Below are 19337 nucleotides of genomic sequence, written 5' to 3'. Positions count from 1 at the left end.
CTTGCGAACTTGTTCCTTCGTCGGATGTTGGGGTCTCACAAATCGGATGTTAAAAATGTGTGCGGGTTCCAGTTTGGTGCGCAACAAAACAAGCGATGGCATGCATTTTGGACGTCTTCAAAATAAACAAAGAAGGTTCTTTATTTCAAACCAACAATTCAATTTGAGGTACAAGATCCACAAAACAGTATATACAAAAGAAAACAATGCTACAAGTTGAAATGGGATGCAATTTAGAGCAGAACGAAATGTATCAGACTTAAACCATTTCTATCAATATTTCACTCAATTGACATTTTGGAGTAATGTAGGCGAACCACGAGGACAGATGTGAAGTTGGCCTACTAAAAAAAAGCTCATCTGCCCTAAAATGTTGCTGGGGAGAACTGTATCGAATTAAACACGGGTAAGAGATAATTACTATAGTATTCCCTATCTGGAGTTAAGACTGACTCTCGTAATAAGCATGCGTGTGCTGAATACTGAACAGGCAACTCCAAACCTGCATCCACTCAGACCTCAGCGCTTCTCCCATCTGGGGCGGGATCAAGGGACCAACTTTGAAGGAGGCTCTGTGTGTATTCACCAATTAAGCTTTGTTTTCAGTCGAATTTCTGGATCATTGACTTGACGGAGTCTAATTTGTGGAAAAGCACGAGCTGAGAATAAAAACCTGAACGAAACTGGAATGATGGCAAATAACTGGGAGGTAGAATTGTACTGAATGCAGTAGAGAAGGAGTCAAATTCCAAAGCACATAAGTTCCAAGTGCACCAAACCAAATCATTTTTAATTTTTTTATTTTTTTTAGATGTTCACTTCACATCCACCACTCTGAACACATTTAAGTGTTTGGTTCATTGGTTGCTACGCTATCTCAGCCATTGACATTTATAGACACGAGTTGTTTAAATAGGTACAAAATGACACTTGAGAGAAACCTTAGCTTGACCTAATACTGTGCTAACAAGTGCCATGTCCGCTTCACAACACCACCACATGTACTTTTATTTACAAAATACACCCAAAAAGGGTCAAGATTCTACGACGGCGTATTAGGGCCACGTATGAATTTTGTATATATATTTTTTTATAGAGGGCGGGGGCAATAATACGAGAGAAAAACGTGCAAATTTGCAAGAAAAAAAACTTGTAAATTTGTGAATCTATAAAGTGGCAGATTTGGGAGAAAAAAACCCTATATACGTAAAATATACGTAGCGTAGCTATAGTCTAATCATGTGAGGATTCGTTGGAGGTAAATAATGGGACACTGTTTATAAAATGAAAAGGCAGGTTGGAGACGGATTCATTCTTAAATTTAAACTTTACTCGTCATTCACCGCAGCTAGAGCGACAACACTTCCTGATCCTCTATCAGCTGACGAACACTAACCAATCAGATGCTAGCATACTTTCGGTAAATGCTAGTGAATGACGGAGAGCTGCAGATTCGACACTTGTACAAAAAAAATGCCAAATGGTATGAATGTGTAAATAATAATTCTGGAAACACAAATGTACAAGTAAATATACATCTTAACTTAAATCTTTAAAGTTTAAACTCAGTCACAAAAGTATTGGCACAAATACGACTTTATAAATTGGCAATTTGTGAGTTTTTTCTCTCTGAATATTGCCCCCACCCTAAAAAAATAAATATATATATATTTATGTGCCGATGTCCCTAATACGCCGTCGTAAGATGCAGTGTTGGTGACCGTTGGTAAATATTTTGAAGGTAAGGCTACGGATATGGTGTTATATAAAAATTGTGCTACACTACTCCAGGACCAGTAACCAGAGCAGTTTTGTTTACGCTAAATTTCTAAAACAAGGACTGCTTGTGACGCCAGTTCAACACAAACGGACACATTTTCCATGCTCATCTGCCTCGCATGTCGAAAGAAAGCATTACTGGTGTGAGCACACCGTACACATTTACTCTTCACTTTTGGTAGCAAATAAAATCACTTTGCTTCCTTGTTGAACAATTAAATACAACGTGAGCCCAGTTCCGTTCGCTACTGTGCTAATTATCAAAGTGAACAGAGAAAATGTGACTTTTTAGGCCTACATTTGAATCTGACTGCGCTGTTGACGCTTAAGCAAGCCAGCGCACACAGTTTGAATAAACACAACTGAACCACAGGTTCCAGCACAAAGAATTGGTCTTTGAGTGCAGGTAGGAGGCAGTGGCAAGATGCCACTTTATAAGGAATAATAGTAACAGTTTTTTAATGGAATAACAATAACCTTACATTTGGAGCTATTGTGAAAGAATACACATAAGGTGAAATAATACAATGCAATTTAAGGCACCCCCCCCTTTTTTTTTTTTACACTCTGTAGGAATTTATGAGGTTTCGACCTCACACACATCAGAAGGAGAAACGCATTTATTTTTCCTTATCAAGTCTTAAATGTGCTTATTTGTTGACTATTTGGGGGTAACGCTAAGCTAGGTCCTTTGGATGGATGGAGAAGCACTCCAATCAAGCTCCAAACCTTGTAACCACCCTTTTTGTGATCTGCGCTCAGCTGTCCAGTCCTCTGCCCGTATCCGTGTAGCGTGCGCATCAGCTCAGATCTTCTTTGGCTTGCGGCCCAGGTGGTAGTAGTAAGCCATGGTGACCAGCAGGAAGAGGACTCTGCTGAGAAGCAGCAGTATGGCAGCGTTGGGAAGCATGCCAAGCTCTATTAAGGTGATGGATGTCACTGAAAAACCACAACGCATCCCATGATTATTTATAGCAAAGGCACAGTTGCTATGGACATACAAACATTCGCCAGTATGTAGCGCGTTCTATGCAAGGGGTGGGAATCTTCTCCAACGCAGCGAGCTGAAGGCTAACGCTAATTAGCGCGCTACTCACAGCACTTGTATCGCTCAAAAGAATGGCTATTCGTACAAAATGCTTCAGGAATGCACACAGAGAAGCATCTTAACATTACTCACCGGCATATGCTCTTCCTACGCTGACAACTTCTATTGGCAGAATTTGATCGTGACTTTTTCCTCCTTCTCTCTAATGTGGCTACAACTTTACAGTGTATCAGAATGCGCTGAACCACACTGCCCCTAAGTGGCCAAATTGTGTACAACACGAACAGCGCTCCAAATAAAAGGCACACGCAAACAAGGGCAAGAAATCATTTAAATAAAATCAATTTTGGGACATTATAAAATCGATTCTGAATCGCTCAAAATGAGAATTGCAATTCTTATGAGAATCGATTTTTTTTGGGCAGGCTGGTATTGTTTCAAGCATACCCAACTCAAATGTCATTAATCAACAAAGGAAAAATATTCAATGTATTGACTGAGTTCATCTCGAGGCCTGTAGGAGCATTTGAATGTCCCGAGCTCCCAAACTCATCATTTTCATTGAGTTGAAGCTCTGACAAATGGAGGTTGTAACTCTCCATGCTGAACACTAGAGGGCAGTTTCTGCTCATGAATGTGAAGACTGCTGAAATGTGTAAGCGCTGCTGATCTTTTGAATAAAAACGGCTAGAAGTGGTGAAGAAAATGTGGCGTGGGGAAATGCGGTGAATACCAAGAAACTGCACTGCAAAGTAGCAAGCTTCGCTCAGCAGAGTCCACTGGATGATGATCTTCTCTGCTGTGTAGAGGCCATTCCACATGATGAGGGCCAAGCCTGCACAGACAAGCCGACGTGGGCAAACGATAGGATCAGGCGCATTAGAATAAACAAAACAAACACACACAAAATCCCCACATTTAGTTATCTGTTACATTGTGTACACGTGACAATATAATTGCTCTATTATTGATTCGGTTAAGTGCTTTGACTTATTGATTTTGGTAAAAGCTTGTGTTCCATTTCATGTTCTTCGCTGCCATTCTTGCAGTTAATTTCCCTGCATGTCACTCCCAGCCTGCATGCAGACAGACATGCGACGGAAACGAGCGAGGGTGGGCTGAAAGTTGGGGGTGGCTGATGAACTGTATCGTCTCGCTGCCAGAGAGCGGCTGGCTGCCTTGCATGATGAGACCCCGTCTTTCAAACCCTTTGCTGCTTCTTATCCAGAAAGAAATCAGCCCCCTCCCCTCCCCTTTGATAATCCCCAAAGGCCTGTTGACATTCAACAAAGGAGAAAAAGACTGTTTCTTATTGCCCATGTTGCCTCAGTCACATCTTCTGCACTGCCATGTTTAATGTCCCCATTGTGCTAGGCAGCATGTTCAGTTGTTCACGCTTTATTTTTGTTGCTTGGTTCAAATGTGACACCGCTACAGCGCACGCTGGAGGTTAGTATAGAAACATAAATGATGGAATGAGTACGTACGTACTTGATGCAACAATTGAAATGCAAATACTACATTCATCAATTGTGCCAATATTTAGATTTTTTTTCTTTCAAATTGAGTTCAGGTGAATTAGGGGTGCTTGTAAAAAATAAAAGTCTTCTAAATCTGACACACGACCCCAAAAAATATTTTTCATTAAAATAAAATAAAAACGAAAATGCTTAAAAAAAAAAAAAAGAGAGAAAAATAACAGAAACTATAATTATAGCAAAAATGTTCTTCGTTTTAGTCTTTGGTAGTTAATTTAATGCATGAGCCTTTGGGGATGATTTTAAGTCGATTTTTATATTAACCGGAATAAATACGTTCGAAACAAAGTGCGCCACAGAAGTGATGTCATCTAGCAGCAGCCAATAGAAAAGCACCTCCAGATGTTGTCACACCTAGGCAACAATTTTTCATGCTTGACTTTTGTCTCAATGACTCGGCTTGCCTGCTTTTTCCATTTAACTCAACCCAAATGCAACATTAGGTAAGAAATGCGTTACTTTTCTAAATTTACCATGGTGGTTTTTAACTCATTCAAACAAACAAAAAAGGATTTATAACTTTAAAAAAAAAATGTTTTAATGCTAGAACATACAGAAGGCTTTGATGCAGCTTCTGACCTGAAGAGGTCACTTAAAGCAATGGTAGTTATTACAAAAAACGACCAGCAAGTGGCAGCAGAGTATAAGAGATCAGCCAGGGTCATGTTGCAACAAGCTCTTTTCCCCACCGTTTTAAACGGCTTTGTGAATAATGATGAAACCTAGCTATATTCTAATGCTAATTGCTGCAAAACGATGATGAAAGAAGAGACTCAAATCTTTCTTTTGGTAGGTTCCATGTTTTCATAGCAATAGAACACAATATTCTGTGGGCCTTGCAAAATCTGTCCAAATCCAGTAAAACAGCCAGGAGAGAAGTGAAAATGTCTGGGAGTGAATGAGTTAAAAAACATAAAAAAAAAAAAACAATAATGCTGAAACAAACTAAAACTAAGCATCTTTTAAAAAACTAAAACTAACAGAACCACCCCGAAAACTAATTAAAACTAACTCAATTTAAAAAACAAAACTCAAAACAAAATCAAGACTAACTCAAATGAAAATTCTATACTATAATAACCTTACACGCTAGTGTTGTTGACACTGACAAATTTGAATGATTAAAAAAACAAAACAAATCCACATCTTGCTCAAGTGTCAATTAAAGGCCACTTCTATTTCGTCAAAACTACACGTTTGAGCCCTGAAAATAAAACCACTTTAAGTCTCTGGTGTCTGGAATAAATCCCATCAGGCCATCGCAGGGCTGGGATTTTCCTCGCTGTGACAACGAGGCACTCGAAAGTGGAAACACCAGAGTGAAGCCCTTGCCCACATGCTGGTTGTCACGTCTGCCCTCCTGAATTCAATTATTAGCGTCTTAACCTTCGTGTTTGAAGTTGAGTAGAGCATCATAAAATGTAAGTCTCTCTGGCACGTAAAGTATTTCTCAAGCGTTTCCCTCATCAAGGCCAACCTGCTCGGTCTACTCTTCAACAGGTCATGCATGCTGTCAGTAAGCCAGCACGAACCCTGCAATCATAAAGTGACTGACTCAGGCTTGCCTGAGGGCCTTTTACTCAAATTTCAGCTATTACAGTAAACATTATGCATTGCCAATATAATTTCTGTCAAAGGAAGCAGCAAAGCAGAAAAGCCATAATTGGCCCACAACATGGCTTGTCCTCTGTTGATTGCAATGCTTGAATTCAAATGGGGTGGGGGTCCAATTGAAGGTATAAGGGTCTTACAGCAAGGGTGGTCTCGCTTTCCAATCTCTTGTTTGACAAGTTGCCAACTTCTTAAGTGGATTTGTGTCCTGTTGAGAATGATTAAATCCAGTTGTATTGTGTACTTTAAAAAAATAAATATTATTTCATGTGTGAACTAAAAAAAAAAAAAAGTCGCGTGGCGCTTTTTAATCTTTTCTAGGCAACACACACGACCACAACTCTCAGATGACTGGCTAAACTAAATTCTCAGTCAACATCCCCTTGTAACCAGGTCACGACTCCATACAGTATGTCACCACTGTGCGACTGCTCACTTTAATGCTTTCCCTTTTCGGCATTCAAGCCCGCCACGGAATTACGCAAATGACTGAGATGAAGATTCAGTACGAGCTCGGATCCTGAAAGTTTCATTCGTCCACTGTAACGTGTTCGGTAATTTCACTGGTTAGATGTGACGAGACTATCAATCAGTAAATATATTGACGGCATGAAGCTTGTTAGTAAAAAAATAGGGGTGTCAGGGGATTAATTTTTTTTATCACAATTAATCGCATGAGATTAAATTCTTTAATCGTAATTAATCGCATGACTTCAATAGTTAACTCACGATTAATCGCAAATTTTATATCTGTTCTAAATGTACAATAAATCATGTTTTTTTTCTAAGTTTCATACTCTTGTTAACATCAAAGTGATTTTTTTTAACTAATAGAAATATGGCTAAATCTTTTAGTCATTGATACAGTAATTTCACAATAATTCACAAAATTGAGTTAAAATAAAAAATATGTACTGTACTGTAAAAAAAACGTGTGATATTGATTTGTGTTAGTCATTTTTTTATTGCATTTGTAAGACGTTGGTAACAGCTCAGTGAATTTTCTTTTTATATTAAGAGCTATATAATTTTCAACATGAAGTAACTTGTGAAATTCTGCACATTTTTAAAATTGTAAAATACTACTTCACCCCAGTCTCCACAAATATATCAATTATTATTAAATTTACTGCTGCTCACTTTTGACGTGGACATATCTGCTGCGTTGCAACTGGAATTTCCCCAGTACAGACTTTCCAAGTAAGGTGTGGTCATTAATTAAAAAAATTGTGGCATTAAAGGAACTTTAAAATGAAATAACTCAAAATTAACACACTCATTTTGACACTCCTAGATAAGTACAACGTATAAGCCGCAGGGTTCAAAGCAGTTATTTCTTAATTTGTACAGAACGAGAGCACCATCATTATGGAAAAGAAAGCAGCGGTAACCTTAAAACACCTGCGGTTTACACTCGGGTGCGGTATTCCCCAAATTTAGCTAGCGCGGCTTATAGTCCAGAAATGACTGTAAATCTATTTCCATTAATTTCATTAGGAAACATTTCTTGAATTCACAAATCTTGGAATGTTGGTAAAGCAAGGTTCCACACTACAGCACATTAACCATCCTGCCAGAAAAAAAGTGATGTATGAGGATACAGAAGTTATTTTTGAACAATTCCTGGAACCTTTCCATGCCCCTATAATAAACTCAAGACACAATGAATGAAATTAGAGGGAAAAAACAGAAAGCCTCGGCCATTACCCTACGGGATGTTTTTCAGCCTCCATTATGAATGCTTGGATGGAGCCATTATGACTGCACTACACAAGAAACCCAGTGCAGTGTGTTGAGAACATGCAAGCATTAAGACATCATGTCTCCATTTATACAAGTACAGCTGCAGATTACTGAGTGGGAAAGCTGTGTGCATTTATCTTTTTGTTTTTGCATCGGATCAAGACTCACTGAGTACTGCTCCTCCATAAAGGCGAACGGAGAGGCTGGTTGTAGATAGTTCCTCCTCAAACACAACCTCATATAGATGGTTAGGAAACACCAAGGCCTGTGTAGGAAAACCACCATACAAATGTCATGATCACAACACAGGAACATTGTCGCCCCCCGCCCACTAAAGGAACCCTCAAAATACAGCCAGTGTGCAACATGCCATAAACACTGGCCATATTCAACATGGAAGCAATAAAGCGGACAAAGACGAAACTGTTTCTCAAGACGCTTCATGCACACACAACTGAAAAACTGACCATTCATTCATAGTTGCACATGACAAAGACCGATTGCTCAGAATGCTGACTGGTTAAATTTCCGCAGCACTTACCATTAAGGCGATCACAGTGAAACCCACAGCTGAGGTTAGCAACCACATCCTACAGGAGGACACATAACAAAGACATTGCTCTAAACCACATTGAATTTGTTTGGACTTCACTGTAGGGCGAGACTGAGCGTCGGCATTAAAAAAATAAATAAAAATAAAAATCGAACAAATGATAAAAGATCCATTTCAAGCTGTGATAATCTCAGGGAACTGTTTATTTACATTTTCAGTTAGCCTCATAAGAGATGCTGCTGAGTTACTGAGGAGCCGAAATCTCACCTCAGGCCGATTGGCTCTCGAACTGCGAACTTCATCTCATTTCCCAGCATCTGACTGATCTGTAACACAGAAGGAATGAGAAATGAGTTAGGACAACGGACAATTAGTAATTACAGTACTAATGAAACTTTAATAGCTTAATATCTAAATTATAGTTATTCACCGAGTATCAAATAATTTGTGGATGATGATAACAATATAATTGACAATATTAAACCTCCACCCATGTTGAATTGTAGGAAACAGCACGATGAGTAGAGAGAGCAAGTGTGGAGCGATACATACCGGAGACAGCGAGAGTCTAAAAATCATATAAAACTCTATATGGATTTAATATTATGAATTTGAAACGCGTCGGTCAAGGTGCATCATTTAATTTAACTTGAGAGTAATGAACAGAAAGTGGAGATATTTAAAAACAAATTTGAGGCAGGCAGCTATAGCACTGCTCCTCCTTCGTGAGTCATCACCTTATCGTGGTGGAGGGGTTTGCGTGTCCCAATGAGCCTCGGAGCTATGTTGTCCGGGGCTTCATGCCCACCCATGGCAAACAGGTCCTAGGTGAGGGACCAGACAAAGCATGGCTCGAAGGACCCCAATGATGAATACAAACTTTGGATTTTCGTTTCCCTTGCCCGGACGCGGGTCACCGGGGCCCCCCTCTGGAGCTAGGCCTGGAGGTGGGGCTCGAAGACGAGCGTCTGGTGGCCGGGCCTACACCCATGGGGCCCGGCCGGGCACAGCCCGAAAAGGCAACGTGGGTCCCTCCTCCCATGGGCTCACCACCGGTGGAAGGGGCCAAAGGGGTCGGGTGCGCAGTGAGCTGGGTGGCAGCCAAAGGCGGGGGCCTTGGCGGTCCGACCCTCGGCTACTGAAGCTAGTTCTGGGGACATGGAATGTCACCTCTCTGACAGGGAAGGAGCCCGAGCTGATGTGCGAGGCTGAGAAGTTCCGACTAGATATAGTCGGACTCACCTCCACACACGGCTTGGGTTCTGGTACCAATCCTCTCGAGAGGGGCTGGACCCTCTTCCACTCTGGAGTTGCCCACGGTGAGAGGCGCAGAGCAGGTGTGGGCATACTCATTGCCCCCCGGCTGGGCGCCTGTGCGTTGGGGTTTACCCCGGTGAACGAGAGGGTAGCCTCCCTCCGCCTACGGGTGGGGGGACGGGTCCTGACTGTTGTTTGTGCTTATGCACCGAACAACAGCTCAGAGTACCCACCCTTTCTGGAGTCCTTGGAGGGTGTGCTGGAGAGCGCTCCCCCCGGGGACTCCCTCGTTCTGCTGGGGGACTTCAACGCTCACGTGGGTAATGACAGTGAGACCTGGAGGGGCGTGATTGGGAGGAACGGCCCCCCCGATCGAAACCCGAGCGGTGTTTTGTTGTTGGACTTCTGTGCTCGTCACGGACTGACCATAACGAACACCATGTTCAAGCACAAGGGTGTCCACATGTGCACTTGGCACCAGGACACCCTAGGCCGCAGTTCGATGATCGACTTTGTAGTCGTGTCATCGGATTTGCAGCCGTATGTGTTGGACACTCGGGTTAAGAGAGGGGCGGAGCTGTCAACTGATCACCACCTGGTGGTGTGTTGGCTCCGATGGCGGGGTAAGATGCTGGTCCGACCAGGCAGGCCCAAACGGATTGTGAGGGTCTGCTGGGAACGTCTGGCAGAATCCCCTGTCAGAAAGAGTTTCAACGCCCACCTCCGGCAGAGCTTCTCCGTTGTCCCGGGGGAGGCGGGGGACGTTGAGTCCGAATGGACCATGTTCCGTGCTTCCATTGTTGAAGCGGCCGATCGGAGCTGTGGCCGTAAGGTGGTTGGTGCCTGTCGGGGCGGCAATCCTCGAACCCGCTGGTGGACACCAGCGGTAAGGGATGCCGTCAAGCTGAAGAAGGAGTCCTATTGGGCCTTTTTGGCCTGTGGGACTCCGGAGGCTGCTGACAGGTACCGGCTGGCCAAGCGGAATGCGGCTTCGGTGGTCGCTGAGGCAAAAACTCGGACATGGGAGGAGTTCGGTGAGGCCATGGAGAACGACTTCCGGACGGCTTCGAGGAAATTCTGGTCCACCATCCGGCGTCTCAGGAGGGGAAAGCAGTGCGCCATTAACACTGTGTATAGTGGAGATGGGGTGCTGTTGACCTCGACTTGGGACGTCGTGAATCGGTGGGGAGAATACTTCGAAGACCTCCTCAATTCCACCAACACGCCTTCCTTTGAGGAAGCAGGGTCTGGGGACTCTGAGGTGGGCCCCCCTATCTCTGGGGTTGAAGTCACTGAAGTGGTTGGAAAGCTTCTCGGTGGCAGGGCCTCGGGGGTGGATGAGGTTCGCCCGGAGTTCCTAAAGGCTCTGGATGTAGTGGGGCTGTCGTGGTTGACACGTCTCTACAACATCGCGTGGACATCAGGGACAGTGCCTCTGGATTGGCAGACCGGGGTGGTGGTTCCTCTTTTTAAGAAGGGGGACCGGAGGGTGTGTTCCAACTTTAGAGGGATCACACTCCTCAGCCTCCCAGGTAAGGTCTATTCGGGGGTGCTGCAGAGGAGGATCCGTCGGGAAGTTGAATCTCGGATTCAGGAGGAGCAGTGTGGTTTTCGTCCCGGCCGTGGAACAGTGGACCAGCTCTACACCCTCAGCAGGATCCTTGAGGGTGCGTGGGAGTTCGCCCAACCAGTCCACATGTGTTTTGTGGACTTGGAGAAGGCATTTGACCGTGTCCCTCGGGGAGTCCTGTGGGGGGTGCTTCGGGAGTATGGGGTACCGGGCCCCCTGATACGGGCTATTCGGTCCCTGTACGACCGATGTCAGAGTTTGGTCCGCATTGCCGGCAGTAAGTCGAATTTGTTTCCTGTGAGGGTCGGACTCCGTCAAGGTTGCCCTTTGTCACCGATTCTGTTCGTAATTTTTATGGACAGAATTTCTAGGCGCAGCCGGAGTGTCGAGGGGGTCCGGTTTGGTGGCTTCAACATTGCATCTCTGCTTTTTGCAGATGATGTGGTGCTGCTGGCTTCTTCAAGCCGTGATCTCCAGCTCTCACTGGAGCGGTTTGCAGCCGAGTGTGAAGCGGTTGGGATGAGGATCAGCACCTCCAAATCCGAGACTATGGTCCTCAGTCGGAAAAGGGTGGAGTGCTCTCTGCGGGTCGGGGATGAGGTCCTGCCCCAAGTGGAGGAGTTCAAGTATCTTGGGGTCTTGTTCACGAGTGAGGGTAGGTTAGAGCGGGAGATCGACAGACGGATCGGTGCAGCGTCTGCAGTGATGCGGACGCTGTATCGGTCCGTTGTGGTGAAGAAGGAGCTGAGCCGAAAGGCAAAGCTCTCGATTTACCGGTCGATCTACGTTCCTGTCCTCACCTATGGTCACGAGCTGTGGGTCGTGACCGAAAGAACGAGATCCCGGATACAAGCGGCCGAAATGAGTTTCCTCCGCAGGGTAGCCGGGCTCTCCCTTAGAGATAGGGTGAGAAGCTCGGTCATTCGGGAGGGACTCAGCGTCGAGCCGCTACTCCTCCACGTTGAGAGGAACCAGTTGAGGTGGCTGGGGCATCTGGTTCGGATGCCTCCTGGGCGCCTCCCTGGGGAGGTGTTCCGGGCATGTCCTACCGGCAGGAGGCCCCGGGGACGACCCAGGACACGCTGGAGAGACTACGTCTCACGGCTGGCCTGGGAACGCCTTGGGATCCCATCGGAGGAGCTGGCTGAAGTGGCTAGGGAGAGGGAAGTCTGGGCTTCCCTGCTAAAGCTGCTGCCCCCGCGACCCGACCCCGGATAAGCGGAATTGAAGACGGAACGGAACGGAGCTATAGCACGTCATACACAAGGAAACTCGGTCTGCTTTACATAATTAAAAATACAATATTTTAAAGCAAAAACAAAAGAGCTAAAGACACCCACAAAGTACGGAAACAAACGTTTACATTTTAGAGGACTAAAATTAATAAAAAAAACTTGAAAATAATTTAGGGTTAAAAACTTTGAAATATTTCAATCATAGGCACGGTGAAAAGCATCGTTTTTAACCTGAAATAAAACATATTCACACTTTAATATTAGTTTCATATTTAATTTGTAGGTCATTGAGTAATATTTTCCTTCTCGTCACATATGCACCAAAATGTAACATGTAACTTCAGAAGTATTTGGGAGCAAACAGTAACTGTACTTTGAGCCAAATTCGTGTCATTGGCCTCTTTGTTGATCAGTTAATAATTAATTCAATGTATCTTAACTGAAAATGAAAACAAAAAAAACTCACTTTATGACAACACAATTACCTTTTTTTTTTTGCATATATATATTTTTGGTTAATTTTATAAAAAAAATGTGTTTGTGTACCATATTAAAACACTGTCGAAAATAACACTTCAAGTCTAATGATGACTTTAACTTTTATTGCATTCCTTTTATATCTGTCCTAGGGGGAGGGGCGGGCAAACTCGGTCCTCGAGGGCCGGCCTCCTGCATGTTTTCGAGGTTTCCCTCTCCGAGCACAAGCTGATTCCAATCAACAGGATCATTATCAGGCTTATGCAGAGCTTGCTGATGAGCTGATCATATTTCAGCTGTGTTGGAGAAGGGAAACATCCCAAACCTGCAGGACTCCAGCGCTCGAGGACCGAGTTTGCCCAGCCCTGTCCTTGGGGCCCCTCCCCCCTTTCCATGAAACCTAGTGACGCCCATGGTGTAGCTCATGGCTATTAGTAAGCTGCCTTTAATAAACAGCTTTACAAAACAAGCAGACAAAATGAGAGCAAGGCGGACGACTGACAGAAAGTGCTCTTATGATGTTAATTAGCGACTGTAAATGTCTTCATCTCCTTAATCAGAGCCCAAAGATTAAGAGGGGATGTGTCATAACATCATCATCTTGTGAATTCCGGATGAGTAAGCAGCCGCCAAGTAAATCCCAGGAGACAAATGGTTTGCTGCAAATTAACTTCATCTAGGCAACGCTTGCTACCAAACAATGTTTAATTTATATTCCTGAAAACTGAAAGATGCTTGCAGGGGGCAGTTATGACAGAGTTGTGCCTTTTGGAGTCGGATACAAAGTAGTATTCCATTAAAACAATGCTCAACTGGCAATTGCCAAGTCATATTTGGGGCATGTTTTACATCACTGGATTTTCAAGTCTGTACTATCAGGCACAAACGAATATCATGTCTAAAAACTGTGGCAATGACAAAAATCGGCATATAACTGATGCCCAAATGCATCGGAGAAAAAAACTATTTTTTTAAACTCTAAATTGAGCAAATGGGAAAAACTACCAAATTACAAAATACTGAAGAAGAAAAAAGAAAAAGTAAACACTGTGTAAAATCAGCATGCAGTTTTATTTGTATAAAGTTGATTTACAGCCACGTTCTGTGTCATCCAATTCTTAAGAGTAGCTGCAAACAAGCGGGGCTTGAGACTGCGACGAAAATGCGACCTGACTTGCTATAAATTTCATCTAGTTGTGTTTGTGCAAGTGCATACGTTTTAAGGCTCACATCAACACCGGCACTGTAATGTATATTTAATTTGTGGTTAAAAATCTTCCAGTCTCCGCATTGTGTGCACACTGTCCTCTGTGGACTTGCACGCGGCTGCAGATGTGCGCGCTGTTCCAGTCATAAAACATTTCAGGACGTCAACATGCTGCGCTTCCCCGTCGACAAAACGCTGCATGCATGAGCATTTATAATCCAAATGGCAACCCCGCGAAAGCATAAATAAATAAATAAATAAATTAGAGCTGTCAAACGATTACATTTTTTAAAATCAGCTCAATCACATCTTAGAATTTTGCTTCATCACGATTAATCACTTAAACGTTTTTTTTTTGCCATTCATACATTCTATGGCCGCCAAATTTAAAGAGTACCTGTTATGTGTTAATTATTTCGACATCTTTGACATTTTTTGACCTCATCCTCTTTTCTAATCAGTTATATAAATTACTGGCATAAATTTAAAATTAAAAAAAGAATGACCCCAATATTTTCACATGAAAAAAAAAAACATTCTGACCGTCATATGCATGCATACATTTATTAAACACTTTACTTTAAGGCATGCAGTTATGTTTATTGCTCAAACACATTCTGCGCTACCGTTAACGTAAGCATCCGCTCTCAAAAAATCATCTACGGTCAAAATTAAGTGTGTGATTAATCTGCGTTAATGCATGATTAATGCGTAATTTTTTTGTCAATAATCAATGAGTTAACACTTTGACTGCACTCAAATAAATAAATACATAAATTGTGTGTTTATAATATTGGATTGAAGGTTATGCTGCTGTTGATTAAGAAAGTACAGCATTTAAGTTGAACTGCTTTGCCCAAAGCATTGAATCTCCAACAGCAGTGGTTTCTTCTCACTCCAAACTATTGTTGTGTTGTGGTCAGAGCATCAGTATCATAAAAAAAAATAATACACTGGGGCGTGAAAAGCAGCAAAGCAAGAAAGATAAAACATTTTCCAACAATGAGTGCTTTCAACAAAATTGCTATCAATTAGTTGTTATTTTTGCTTGACAAAACCCTTAAAGAGAATCAAACCTGCCCTATGACGGACGGCGGAAAGAAATTATTGTTGAATGGAAGTGGCCGTGTCCCGCAGCGACTTAGTGACTGTTATTTTACAAATTAAAAGTTATTATTGCCCATAAAGCCATGGAATATATTACTTCAACCGAAGGTCGCCTGTCAGTCGAAGTTGAACATTTAGTCGGCACTCATAGAGCGCGATATTTACTTAAGTTGGAGGTCGCTAATTTGAAAACAGCCCTTTACCTTCTGTTGCCTGCTGTTTTTACCAAGTTAATCAAATCGCCGACTTTGCCGGCATTCACAGTGCACGACCTCCTTCTCCGGGGCTGATTCAAAAGCTTGTCGCTGGGACGAGATGCTACGCTCACACCGTTGGACAATATACCTCGTAAAGCAAAGGTAAAACTTGTTTATCATGCTAACTGATTTATTTTTATATACATGCCCGTTCTATATTGAACCGCTGTGATGATGTTATGTTACTATGTTTACTAGCATGGAAACAGTGGCAAGCTATGCAGTCATTTCATGAATATGACTCCGGCACCAGAGTGGAAAAACTCCAAACACAAAGACGAAATCCCCCATTATTGTCAAATGCACTTAATAGTTTTGAAGTTTTAAAACTAAGCTGTGTGTTCGTGCAGTTGGAGTGGACGCTAACTATCTGGCTCGTTAATGTGATTTGAAACGCGCAATTCGACACCTCTGTTACAATCTTTGTTAGAGTGTACGTTTACTAGTAAAATGTATGAACATGTATCTACCAATTACAACATTTATCTACTAACCTCGCAAAAAAATTATCGCTGCAAATCCTTGAATACTTTGTGGGATGCCAGTCCTTTCTGTTTTCTGACATTGTTTGTCTTCATTAATAGGTATGCGATATAAAGCAACATTTGGTTTACTCCTTTGTCTGTCTGTACAACAGACCGCACAGCAAGATATGACCATAAAAAAAATATATAAAAAAATTAGATAAAGGACTTTACGCTGTACGAGATTCAATGGTTACAATACAGGCAAGTGGCTCTTTTGCTGTCCAGCGTCCCGGAGGGGGCGGTCCCATGAGGGCTGTGACGTCACGTGCAAAAGGTCAATAGTTAACATAAAACATAAATGCAAGTGTCTGTCTTTGAACCATAATGTTTGAAATAAAATGCAAATTTTATCAGAACATGTTACATATATGTGGACGTATTTATTACAATTGTGTTTCTCATCAAAACAAAAATGAGAAAAAATATTTTCTGAAATAATTTTAGATCCGATTGAAATGTTCAATATTATCTGCTAACAAAATTTGTAAAAGGGTAAAATCATTGCCCTGACTAAAACTAGACTAAAATGTGTAGTTATTATTATTAAACTAAATGAATAAAAAAAACAATTCTTGCACTAAAACAAAGACTAAAACCCTCAACTTCAATTTCATCTTAAACTTGACTAAATAAAAAATGGGATGAGGTTGACTAAATGTGATCAAAACTGACAAGCACGATTGAAACTGGACTAAAACTGACCCCCTGCCTTCACGTGCTACGGGAAAGATGGACCCTACCGCTCGGAAACTCATAATTACGACCGAGTTCTGTTCATGTGATTTTGTTGTTATAGCAAAATTTCGTAAGCTACGTAATTGTGTAGATTCTAAAACAACCTGCCGTGCTAGCAAAAGTTAACGCCCTTATATGTGCTAATATTTTTTGCTATTCACAAACTCTTCTGCGCTCTCCGCCATGTTGAAACTTGAATAGTTCTCTCAACTTGGAAACTCAGGTATCAAAATAAATTCCCAGTTGTCCAGTAGAAAATACGACATGAGGTTCACGTGCAATTTACTCCACGTGTGGTATTTCCCATAATTTCGATACCACATGAAGGCAGTATTAGACTCCATTTCAAAACGGCTGATAAAATTAACACTACAGTACATTATCGTTATATTGCACAGCCCTACATAGACCATACATAATGAATACATCTGTGCCAGCTGTGATCACGTGATATCATGAATACGCTTTCTTGTGGTTCCAGGGGGCTGTTTGACGGAAACACAGGAATATTTGTGCATGGAAAAATACCCAAAGCGAGCTTTGCAGCAACTGATGGGAGCAACTGATGGCAGCAACTGATGGCAAAGGATTGACTTGGGGAGGGGGCAAAGGGAGAAACAGGAAATGAAGAACTAGCGTGGCATTTGAGGAGAGACGCTTAATCACAGCTGCAGTGTTTTTTCACCATTCATCACTGCGTCCGAAACGAGCAGTAAACAGAGAATGAAAAATGTCCACGTCAAACAGAATGTATACGAGGCTGCTCTGCATTTCGACAGTTAATGAAGCGGTAGGCGTTTGTGGGGGCCTTGTCAGAGCATTGAAAGAGCGACCGCTGCGTTAAGAAGCTGGCAGTGAAACACAGCCAATATGTCTGACATAAATAGAATGCGTCTATCTAACTGGTGTGGCAGATAACAGCAATAGTATTCCTGTCTCGGCAGGAAGAGGCAACAAGTGAGGCACAAGAGAAACACTTCCCTCCTTTGTTTACAAAGCCACATCGATTCAGACTTCCCATCCACATTTTCTCCTCATCACCTCACATTATGAACCACAATTAAAATTCTAAACCAGTGTGAATGTCTGATTTAAACAGGGAATTAACACAATTTACATACGTAAAACCACAGTGGCTTAAGTGTGACTAATACCGGATTGCCACGAAATCTTACACTCCATAACACCGACGAGGCTCAGTTCATTAGCATGGACTGTCAAGCATTAACAGATCCTTCCCTCTGTCGGATGATGTGTAACTGGATGTACATAGCAGATGTCTTATTTGGCCTCCGAATGTTTGTGAGGGTGTCCTTACTACTAATTTCATTTTCAGCATTCAACTATAATCTCAAAATGATCAAAAATGTTGAATGAGTCTTATCAGGCCAACTTGGTCACTGTGTTTTGGAAAAGGAGTGCTTTGGATACGCATCACTGTCTATTAGCACAAGCACACATGAATTCTTATCGGAATGCACAGTCCTCTGTCTTCCAGAGGAAAAAGCAAATGCACAGAATAGGACACCAAATAGCAGATTGGTGTGGCTTTAAAAGCGGATCCAAAGACTGTGTTCTACACATTGCTCTCAAAATAACCATTACAGTAACGATGAAGGATGATTTACACCAGCTACAATTTGCCTTTTGCACAACCCACGATTGGAATTTAATCTGACCTTTGATCGGTGAACTTCACCGTCGTCATCCTCGCCTCCAACTCCGAGAATCTTCCGGCTTTTCAGGCGGCTTATCAAGTCGGTCTGACTGTGCTTCTTCATCAGAGGAGGGTGGGGTTTAGAAGCCATGATCCACACACCTGGCAAGAAAATAGAAAATGATCTTGAAAAAAACAACAACACACATTTGGGGGATTTCTCTTTTATTTTTTTAAATGATTCCTATAAAATGTGGAACGCCCCCTTGTGGAATTAAAAATGATAAATCAGAAAGTGAATAACATAAGATCGGCCTAGCGCACAAACTCTGTGTCAAACTCAAGGCCCGGGAGCCAGATCTGGCTCGCCACATCATTTTACATGGCATCAACTTCAGGCTCGGCGATATGACCCAAAAATAATTTCATTCTGGACGATTACAATTTTAATCAAAGTAATAAACCCAACAAACGTTTATATAAATGTTTCGTTTATTCGAAAATGTATCCCGTGCAAAATGTTCACACAAGATGGATATTGATTTAAAATCACTTTTAACATAAATTTAACATTCCTACCTTGTAGGGGGGAAAAATAGCTATTCTTAGCTATAGCAATAATTAGCTAACTTGCTTAAATGCCACAATTTAGTTTGTAACTAAACACCTCTTGTAAACCACCCATGCCACTTGTGCAAAATTACAACTCACTGTAACATTTGGATATAAGAAGACTGTAGTTACTATATTACTAAAATGTCTTTGACACTGCTGGTCGAGAAGATAAAGACAGATATCGCCTTAACTCAACTGTGACGCATGTGACTGTTACTTTGTTGGTCTGCCGACTGCCGACCGGCAAATGAAAGCACAGGTTGTGAATGACTGTTGGTATTCATCTTGACTTTATGACAATAGGATGGGCAAACCTTAACATGACAAATCTAAATCCACAATGTCTCACTTGGAAGGGTGGGAATTTTATTGAAAGATAAAATCAGATTCAAGCGCTTTTGCACATAATGTACAAAGCTTG

General features: G+C 42.2%; 1 protein-coding gene across 3 annotated transcripts in view; it reads right to left on the bottom strand.

The window, feature by feature from the left end:
• Window positions 1-105: 105 nt before the first annotated feature.
• Window positions 106-19337, bottom strand: part of tp53i11b (tumor protein p53 inducible protein 11b) — a 38088-nt gene continuing 18856 nt past the window's right edge. For 2 of the 3 annotated variants that reach the window (XM_086072712.1, XM_086072713.1), the window contains 6 exons: window positions 18324-18463; window positions 8540-8598; window positions 8261-8309; window positions 7888-7984; window positions 3630-3662; window positions 106-2657 (listed from right to left, as the gene is read on the bottom strand). In XM_086072712.1, the coding sequence (XP_085928838.1) occupies window positions 2413-2657; window positions 3630-3662; window positions 7888-7984; window positions 8261-8309; window positions 8540-8598; window positions 18324-18452 (612 nt within the window). In that variant the 5' untranslated portion in view covers window positions 18453-18463 and the 3' untranslated portion in view covers window positions 106-2412. Of the gene's footprint in view, window positions 2719-3560; window positions 3663-7887; window positions 7985-8260; window positions 8310-8539; window positions 8599-18323; window positions 18464-19337 lie in introns of all 3 variants that reach the window. The other variant, XM_086072714.1, reaches the window with a different exon arrangement.

Source organism: Leptonotus elevatus, chromosome 4, assembly GCF_054856555.1.
Source record: "Leptonotus elevatus isolate MCC_2025b chromosome 4, RoL_Lele_1.0, whole genome shotgun sequence".
In the NCBI taxonomy this organism is placed as follows: Eukaryota; Metazoa; Chordata; class Actinopteri; order Syngnathiformes; family Syngnathidae; genus Leptonotus; species Leptonotus elevatus.
The sequence above is the reverse complement of the archived record's forward strand: the minus strand, read 5'-3'. Positions and strand labels throughout refer to the sequence as shown.